Source organism: Anopheles coluzzii, chromosome 2 (genome assembly GCF_943734685.1).
Source record: "Anopheles coluzzii chromosome 2, AcolN3, whole genome shotgun sequence".
In the NCBI taxonomy this organism is placed as follows: Eukaryota; Metazoa; Arthropoda; class Insecta; order Diptera; family Culicidae; genus Anopheles; species Anopheles coluzzii.
This window is the reverse complement of record NC_064670.1, coordinates 83,656,793-83,666,489: the sequence shown is the minus strand read 5'-3', so window position 1 is coordinate 83,666,489 and position 9,697 is coordinate 83,656,793. Positions and strand designations below refer to the sequence as shown.

General features: G+C 41.8%; 1 protein-coding gene across 1 annotated transcript; it reads left to right on the top strand.

Annotated features, from left to right (window-relative positions):
- Positions 1 to 4,514: 4,514 nt before the first annotated feature.
- On the top strand, positions 4,515 to 9,011 carry LOC120952354 (uncharacterized). The gene is made up of 8 exons (XM_049605067.1): positions 4,515 to 5,683; positions 5,805 to 5,902; positions 5,984 to 6,138; positions 6,208 to 6,710; positions 7,729 to 7,804; positions 7,884 to 8,215; positions 8,287 to 8,818; positions 8,886 to 9,011. The coding sequence occupies exons 1-8, from the start codon at positions 5,462 to 5,464 to the stop codon at positions 8,972 to 8,974; spliced, it is 2,007 nt and encodes a 668-aa protein (XP_049461024.1). The 5' UTR covers positions 4,515 to 5,461; the 3' UTR covers positions 8,975 to 9,011.
- Positions 9,012 to 9,697: the final 686 nt, after the last annotated feature.

Here is a 9,697-nt window from a genome sequence, read left to right as displayed (position 1 = left end):
GCACCGCTTCAACTGGTCCCAAAAAACTAGCTGACCCAAGTGACATTTTCGAGCACTACTTTTCTTGTTTTCGAGCTCGACTAGTACTAGAAATAACAGAAATTGTGGATTTGTTTGCGATTCAAAAAAACATGTGTGCCGAAATGTGGCCTTCTTGGAAGACTGGCGTCGGGTTCCCAAGCGCCGCGGATTAAGCTTAAACGATTGGAAAATCAAATATCGGGGAACTTCACGATTCTAGTCAGTTTTTTTGTATGGAGTTTGACAGTTGGATGCTGAAATCATGTAAACACTTCATACAAAACCACACACAAAACTAGCCTGCAATTTTCAGTCAAGATTATTCTAGCCTTAAAGCTAGAATTAGATTCGAGTACCTGCTCGAAAAATGGCAAAACAAGGTGGTGTTTACATTTATCCCAAGGTGCATTAAAGAGATCTGGTGATGGAATCCACAATCAAAGTGTATGTAGGCCAGGTGGTCTCATAGCATGTTTTTTATAAACAAATTTAAATATCACTTTTTGACAGCATGGGTGAAAATTTTTGTTCAAACAAGCTTTCTGGACGCCTGACGAATACACAAAACACTCTCAAAATCTTTATTCAGAAGCAGAAGCGATAAAAATCAGCCTTCTAAATTCATAGACCTTGGGATAAGCCCACCTGTATATTATACCCACTTAGTTAGTTGCTCGAAAACTGCTATACAATGCAAACAGCTGACAGGCTGAAATTTCAGCCTACCAACTTAAAACGGAAAGGACCTCATCCATAGATAAATAAACGGAAATTTCATTGCTTCACTGGATTGCTCAATAGATGGCCTTTTTATAACTTGTTGGGTTTTAGTCGTACACCAACTTTATTACTGCGCACTATAATCACGCACAGATAAACGGAACGGAAGAACCTCACGAGCGTACAGTTTGGCGGTCGGAATGATAAGAGAAAGACGATCGCCCGGTGCGATCGTTTATCCCTGCTCTCCTATCGGTGCGATCGTTTATTCCTGCTCTCCTATCGGTGCGACCGTTTATTACTGCTCTCCTATCGGTGCGATCGTTTATCCCTGCTCTCCTATGGTTCGTGGATGTTCGGTCCCTTCGTCTTACTACTCCCTATCATTTCTGGTGCCATCTAGCGGATGCTAGTACAATGTCGTGATTGCACTGCCGGCGCTGACAGTGCTGAACACAAAAACGTAGCGTCTTACGCGTACGAGATATGTCGTATGATCACCACAAACTCATCATAATATAGCTGTTCTTTTCTTACAATGTATTTGACTAGCTTCATCTAATAATGGCTCATATACCCTGCAACATTCCGAGTAAAGATCTATATGAATGGTCGTGTGATCAGATACGTGGGCATTAACAATAACGAGCATTACTCATATCTCACGTGCCTCAGTGCTGGTGGTTTACATTGGAGTGTAGTATTCCAAAAATCGTATATCCGTTCTTGTACTAGCGATGCATAAATTTATTACGTAACCATACAACAATAAATAGGTAATGATGATTTCTCTTTCGCTCCGCTGTGTGTCTATCTCAAGAACAGCTCTTGAGGCACCAGTTTTTTTTTTAGTTTTAGAATGCATGAGTCGTTTGCCATCTATTAATCGAAGTCTTTTTAGATTCTGTTTAGGTTGAGAGCTTGAGTCGTTTAGAGGTCGTTTAATGGATTTTTGGCACACGGGTTCAATTTATATTTATTTGGCGTTTGTATATGAGGAAGGTTTTAAGGCACATTTTGTACAGCGTTATTTTGTGAAAATTTGGAGTTTAAATTGAACCTCGTTAAGGCTCGTGTCAGTGCTCCATTGCATGCGATTTTATCGTACGTGCTGTTTTGCTATTCATATTGCGATTATTTTGATGATTTTAATAGTTTAACGATAATGAAAAAGTAGTTTGAGGGGTTTCCTATAAAACCTTACACAGTAAATTTGACAGATGAATTCGTCCGGAGAAATCAATTTTTTCCACCCGATCCCGGGTGACCCTGAACTGCTTCCGGCGAATCCGGACAACTTTGAATCATTCCAACAAACAAAATCAAGATGCTTTAATGTTATGCATCGTGATAATTAGCGAAGAGTGTAAATCGTGCGTAGTGTGTGGTAGATTTTACACCACTCACAGGTTACAGATTATCACCTGGTGGTGTGAGTGTATACTGGGCACTCACTTTCTTCTCTCGTTAGCAGTCCAAGACAGGACATTGAACGAGTATCCGTCTTTCGTATCTGTATCGAATATTGTACAGGTTGTCCCCGAGATACACGGTTAATGGGGATCGAAAATGGCCGCAAAATACCGCGTATCTTGAATTTCGGTGATATCCGAATCTCATGATTTCCAACCAAAATATCACTAATTTTTCTAAAATTTTGCAATTAGAGGGTGATTTTATGCACTCAATTATTTTATATGTGTCTGACTGAATATTGTTGTGTCTTTGGCTTGCTCTCAGGTACTTTATTAAAAACCCTAATATTACAGTACACATAATAAATAACACTGACAAGCACAATACACAATAAAATACTCAGCCGCGCGCCAGCCGTACCGTGCCCTGCCGGGAGCCCTGCTCGACCGGCTGCTCGCAACACCTGCTTGTCCGAGCGCACAACACACACTAAGCGGCCCGCGCTTAGTGTGCGTACGACAGTGTGCGTGACACACTGTCGTCCCCTGGACATTGACCAGTGGCAGCACAACTACCACGGCAAGTCCAGGGGTCGGCACGGCTGCCCACAACAAATATAATAGTTGTAAACTTTTGAAATAGTTTTCAACATTGGATCAAAAGGGAAATTGTTTGAGATTTTTCAATGGATATATCAAATCAGTACAGGCGGTCCCCGAGATACACGGTACCTCTTATACGCGGATTCGGAGATACGCGGTTTTCTAAATTTGACAGTTCTTTGAGCAAATTGTACTGATTTGACACATCAATTGTATATTGCCAAATAATTTCCATTTCGATCGAATGTTAAAAACTATTTCAAAAAGTTTAAAACTGTTATATACAGTCAGAATCATATCAAATAACTCATAAAGTGACTAAAACCGCCCCCTACTTGCAAAATTACACGAAAATTAGTGAAATTTTAGCTGGAAATCACGAGATTCGACTTACGCGGAAATTCGAGATACGCGGTATTTTGCGGCCGTTTTCGGTCCCCATTAACCGTGTATCTCGGGGACCGCCTGTACAGTCATTATCCGATGTACGCTATCGTACGGGACCGAGCGCAATAGCGTATATCGAGTTTTCGCGTATAGCGGATTCCTATGGCGAAATAGTTTACACTACCAGTTCGAGGATTGAAAAATATCGCCACAGAGTTTTGCATTAAAGTTTTTTACTATAAATCAGATATCTTTTCCACAAATTTAATACAAAATGCATTAAGAACATTAAGGAAATTCAAAAAGGGCACAAAACATTTCAAAGAATTGAAATATTTGAAAAAAAAACACATGGAGTTGTCAAATTTAGAGGAAACACGTACTGCGAATTTGCGTATATCGAGTATCGAGTACTGCGGATAATTGCTGAACAATTTGCTCAAAAAAGAGTAAAATTTAGAAAACTGTGTATCTCCAAATCCGTATGTAATAGGTACAGTGTGTCTCGGGGACTACCCGTACTGACTTTGAAATATCTTTTTCTTCTATTTGGCGTAACGTCTTACGCGGACATGCCGGCCGATACAGGCTTTCGAGACTTAATTCATTACCACGCAGTCGGATAGTCATTCCTTGCTAAGGGAAGACGGGTCATTCTGGGCTTGAACCCATCCCAAGCGCCACAGATTAAGCTTAAACGACTGGAAAATTGAATATCCATAGAAAAAAATGAAAGCTCCACAGCTTCATTGGTTTGATCAATAGATGGCGTATTACAACTCATCATTATATTGCTATCCTTTTCTTGAAATGTGTTTCGACAAGTTTCATCTTACAGGGTTTACCAGTCCAATAAACAACTGTCCACTTGTTTATAACAATAGTCGTTTTGAATGGACACCGCTATCTACCACTTGCTCACACGTCAGATGGTGTAAGCTACTCTGTCCAATTCAATAACATAATTTTCGCCTTCGATTGCACAACGGTCGGATTCGGCACGGTTTCTTGTGGTTGTTGTATAATTAACAAAATTAATGTTTTGATTTATTGAAATGTATGGTTTATACTGCATATTGCTTGATTAAAAGAAACGTGTTTGAAAATGTTTTATTTTTGCTAAATTTGTCCCAACAAAACAAACTGTGCCGTATCTGACAGTTGGTAATCGAAGGCGAAAATTGTGTTATTGAAATGGACACCATCTGACGTGTGAGCAAGTGGTAGACAGCGGTGTCTATTCAAAACGACTTTTGTTATAAACAAGTGGACAGTTGTTTATTATGCTGGTAAACCCTGTATCATGACCTATATAGCCTTCTAACTTTCTGAGCAAAAATCTATATGGATAGTCGTGTGGTCAGATACGTGGGTATAAACACCAACGACCATTACTCAAATCTCACTTGCTTCAGTGCTGGTGATTTCTGTTGGAGTTTAGTATTTAAACAATCGTATCGCCGTTCTAGTTCTAGCGATGCATAACTTCAATGCGAAACCATACAACAGTACAGAGGAAATGAGAAAGCTCTCCTCCAAGCGATGAAGCTCAACTGGTTGGGGTATCCCACCAACAGAGAGCGCCACCAGCTTTTTCACTATTTTTAGAATGCATGAGTCGTTTGCCGTCTGCTAAACGAAGTCTTTCTATATTCCGTTTAGGTAGAGAACTTGAGTCGTTTAGAAGCCGTTTAGTGGTCGTTTAGTGGATTTGTGGCACTTGGGATGCTTGTTATTGAGTCATTCGAGTTGACGACTGTACCACGGGACCGCCCCAGACTTTGAAATATGCTTCAACTAAAAAAATATGCATATTATGTATATTTAACATGTATATTTAAATGCATAAACATGAGATACCCCGACGCCAGTCTTCCAAGAAGGCCACATTTCGGCATACATGTTTTTTTGAATCGCAAACAAATCCTCAATTTCTGTTATTTCTAGTACTAGTCGAGCAGATATCGAATTAAAATTGATTATAACTTTCACAAGGAGAATCAGCTCGAAAACAAGAAAAGTAGTGCTCGAAAATGTCACTTGGGTCAGCTAGTTTTTTGGGACCAGTTGAAGCGGTGCCATGCAGCAAAATTGTGCGTAAAAAAGCTGAGACCATTACCTCTGTTGTGTATCTCTTTTCAGCTGAAATGTTGCCATTCTTCGCAGTTGCAAAACGGAACGCGTTCCAGCGTGAATTGTGGTGTCACTTCTGCGTAGCGTGATAGAATCGTACCTAAAAGTGGGAAACTCTTCTGATCGGATTACGCATTTTTCGCTGTGGAGTGGTCAGTTTAACGAAATCACAAGTTAGCATCATGAGTGAGAATCGTGGGTTTGGTTTCGGGTGTCGAGAAGCCCCGGATATTTGCGACAAGTTTTTGGAAAACCATGGATACTACCGCAAACACACAGCATTAGATTCGTCCTCGCTGTTCCGCGTCGTCTCCGAACAGCAGTACAGCATCCAGTTACACCACGAGGAAGTCCGCAAGCAATGTGTAAACTACATGCGCGCCAATAGAGCGCAATTTAAAAAGGTGCGTACAGCTTTGACGCGGATGACGCGCTTTCCCTAACCTCACTTTCCGTCTGAAAAGTGATTGCACAGTCTGATCTGATAGTCTGATACCTTGTGTTGTCGTTTCGTTTTCACCGTAGGATATCAAGTGGGACTTTGAAGGGTATTTGGAAAATATGAGTCGGCTGAAAACGCACGGTACCCTGGTGGAACTGAAAGCCTTGGCGCATCTTCACAAGTAAGTAGTAGCTTTCCTTCATTCCCGTGAAATAGCTGTGCTGTGAACTACATCGCATAACCTAATGTTTTGATTGCACAGAGCCAATGTTCGCTTGTTCGAACCGTTTGCCGATGGAAAATGGTTCCTGCAGAATGATTCGTACGATAATCTTTGGAGAGTGTTTATCGGGCGTAATAATCATTTCGATTCGATTTATACCATGGACCACATTACTAATATGGCCGAATGCCAGGGTAAGAAGGGCAATTTTATGCTCATAGTCCTATAGTAATCTAATCCTCTTTTAAATCTCGTTCCTCTAGCGATAGTGTACGACATACTGTACACGAAGGTGTTGCTAATGCCTGACGTGCAGTATGCGGTTGAGCGGATGCTGCACGATCCTGAAGATCACAGGATCACGTACGACGAAGACGAGCAGGGTAGCAAAGTCGTCACAACAGAAGATGGCCGACAAATGAAGCTGAGCGCGGCTAGCGAAACGGAATGCGTGCTGAAGAATTCGCAGCTGTGTCATTTCCATAACATAACAAACTTTGATGCGATTCAGCAGTTCTTCGCCATCCATGGTTCGGCCGAGGGCTACCGTGTGTACGTTGGGCTGAACGTGCGTCAGGGTGTAAGGAAGCCGAATCCGTTGCTGGAGGACCAAAACTTGTCCTGCGTGCGTCAGTTGCTGAACCTAGGCATTACGCCGTTCCCGTACAAGGTGGCCAAAGCACTCGATCGTAACATCTACCGGAACGTGGAGTTTGACGTGTGGCACGAGATCCGGGCGGAGAAATGGAAAGCACATCTTTTGCAGGTGAGTGTTTTACGGTACAGAACGGGATGTTGAACGAAATGTGTATTTTAAGTCTGTTTTCCACACGCTGGCTTGTTGGGGAGTCAACTCATGAAGTCAAGTCATCGACTTCTCTTGCACTTTTTTCTCTTGTCTTGAAAGTTAAACCTATACTCAGCTTTTTGAAAGGTAGGTAAATGATTTCTACACTCAGTTTTGCTGAACTTGGATTTCAAACCAAAGATTGTTTCCAAAACATTCACTTTCTTCATGAATCATTGTCCCATCGCGATATACATAGGCGAACGAATGCTTTCCAGAGCATCACCTGTGTTCTGTCACCAGTATTGCCCATTATTTAATAGGAATATACTCTATGGGAATAACAAGTGTGATCCACTCCGGTATTGCCTTTGCAATCCATCGAGTGAGGTTTGAGTTTTGATTTCTGTTCAGGATTACGGTGAAACGAACCTGCTTCGAATACAATGTAGTCCTGGTTCCATTAGATATTGAAGATAAAGCAAAATAGCAAATGCATTAGAATTGTGTATATTCGAATGTTAAATGCCCAATGCACGAAGATTAATGCTGTGTTCTACACGTACAGTTGTTACGGTGGTTCAGTTGTAGCTTCTCGGTTAATCCTGAAGTGTAGCATGGTCCTGAATTACAAAAACAACTACGGCAGCTCGAGTCGATGTTCTTTTGCTGCAGGGGAAACACGACAAGAAGTAAACTGTGTACATATTTTGAATTTGACGAGCAACCACGTGGCGCTGACTGTAAAATCCATACAACTTGCAAACAACAATTGTGTGCTCAACATCATTAGACCAACGCCCTATTTCCACGTGTGGTTATGGCCTCCGAGCTTAGCCAATTGCCATATGGTAATCTGGTTATCATACTAACCCGTTGTGGGTGAATGACCAACTTATTGTATGTAATGTTTTCAATATTTACCTAGCCCCTCTGTATACCGAAAGTACATGGAAGAAGATTTACAATATAAAATGTTGTTTCTATATCTTTGCAGATAACACACAGAGCACATAACGAGAACCAAATCGATCAAACGAGACAATCGTACGAAGATAGATATATGCATGAAGGTAAGAGTTGTGTATGCGTATGATTAGCTTTGTTTAAATACACGGAAAACTCGAATCATTTTACGTCCATTTTTCATAGGCAATCGTCGTGGCAAGCGTATAGAATTCGTTAAAAATCCGTTTATAGAGCCGTCCGAGATAAATGAAGTGATCGATGCCATAGCGGAAGACGAGCCCCCTGCACAGCAATTGAACTCAAACGAAGTAGCCGATCCTCATCTGGCACTTGTGCCCTATCCGGTAGAGCAGTGCGGGTATCTTTCGCCGCCAGTTCAGTTCGGCGACACAAACGCGGTTGGTGTGGTTGCCTCCGATCAAAACCAATTTCCATTTGGTGACAAGAACGGGCAGTGTTCTGCAGGAGGGGTAGGATGCTGTACAATTCTCCCGTTCTACCCTGTTGCTCCAATGGTACGTGGGGGATTGGGATGAAGCTTTGAATGCTGAATAGCACAACACATACTAATATTCGTGTGTTTTAGACATTTCGTGCATTACCTGGACTGAATCAAATACAGCAGCAGCTGCCCGCCATTATGCCAAATAACAATCAACAGCTTGTTTCTGAACAGCAGCAACAGCAACTGGCATTTGTGCCGAACTCCTCCACGGTGATTAAAACTTCCAACGAATGTTCAATGCTGTACCATATGCAACAAACTCAGATAACTCAGCAGGTGTTGCAGCATCAAATACAACAGCAGCAGCTTCAGCAACAGCAGCAGCTCCAGCAACAGCAGCAGCTCCAGCAACAGCAGCAGCTCCAGCAACAGCAGCAGCTCCAGCAACAGCAGCAGCTCCAGCAACAGCAGCAGCTCCAGCAACAGCAGCAGCTCCAGCAACAGCACCAACAGCTGCAGCACCAAGAACAGCAGGAACACCAACAGCAGCAGCAACACCAACAGCAGCAGCAGCAACCGCAGATCATTTGCCCATACGTTCCGATTGCTGGACATGCACCGTACATACATGGGTGCATTTATAACTGTGTGCCAAACGTAGGGGAAGCAAGCAGTAAGTTTCGTACAGGGTTGAATTGGTCTATTAGCCAGTAATATGTACTGAATTCTTTATTTCACAGATCATGGTACAATAGCGTTGGCGTACGATATAAATCCGTTGAATTCGCCGCCGCCTTTCAATTGTGCTCAATTTTGGCCCAACAATTAAGCTGAATGTTTGCTTTTGATGCTAATGTAATGGTTAACTTCCTCGGTAAGTGTGTAGCTCTTCTTTCCGATGTGGTTTTGTATGAAGTTTGTTAACCATTTTTCTATGTGAATTTATTTACAGATTCGGTCTTTCTCTCACAACTTTCTTCGTTAAAATTTGATCGAGATATTTGAAAGAAAATATCAAACAATTTCATTTAACATGCGCCATGATTTGCGTTTTCAGTGTTGTTCTGTAACTGATTCTGATTTTCTTCAGTTTTATATTTTTCTATTAATCAATTATTGGTATTTCTATGAATTCCTCACGTACTTCGCGAAAGCAACGAACAAGCTCAGTGTTTCTTAAGAAATGTTAATAAAAGGACAGTGTAGTCAGAAAAATATGGTATGTATTAATCTTGATGGAGCGGTTCCATTGCACAGTCGTCAACTCTAACGACTCAATAACATGCCCGTCATGGGTTCAAGCCTAGAATGAACTGTCCCCCAGTAACAAGGATTTGACTTATCCGGCTTGCGTGGTAATGAATTATGTCTCGAAAACCTGTGAAGGAGGCCGGCATGTCCGTGTAGGACGTTACGCCAGATAGAAGAAGATTTATGTCGTATCCGTGAGTCTCGTAACTAGTCTTAGAACAGGAAGCGCAACATCCGATGGCAGCTTTTGGATTCTACAATGCATTTGATCAGACAATTTTCCAGCGTGAACATTCACATG

Excerpts from the sequence above, each read along its gene's own strand:
- LOC120952354 (XM_049605067.1), top strand. The coding sequence starts at position 5,462 with ATGAGTGAGAATCGTGGGTTTGGTTTCGGGTGTCGAGAAGCCCCGGAT. Across the intron at positions 6,139-6,207 it reads TAATATGGCCGAATGCCAGG|CGATAGTGTACGACATACTG; the intron begins GTAAGAAGGGCA and ends TCGTTCCTCTAG. Across the intron at positions 7,805-7,883 it reads AGATAGATATATGCATGAAG|GCAATCGTCGTGGCAAGCGT; the intron begins GTAAGAGTTGTG and ends CATTTTTCATAG.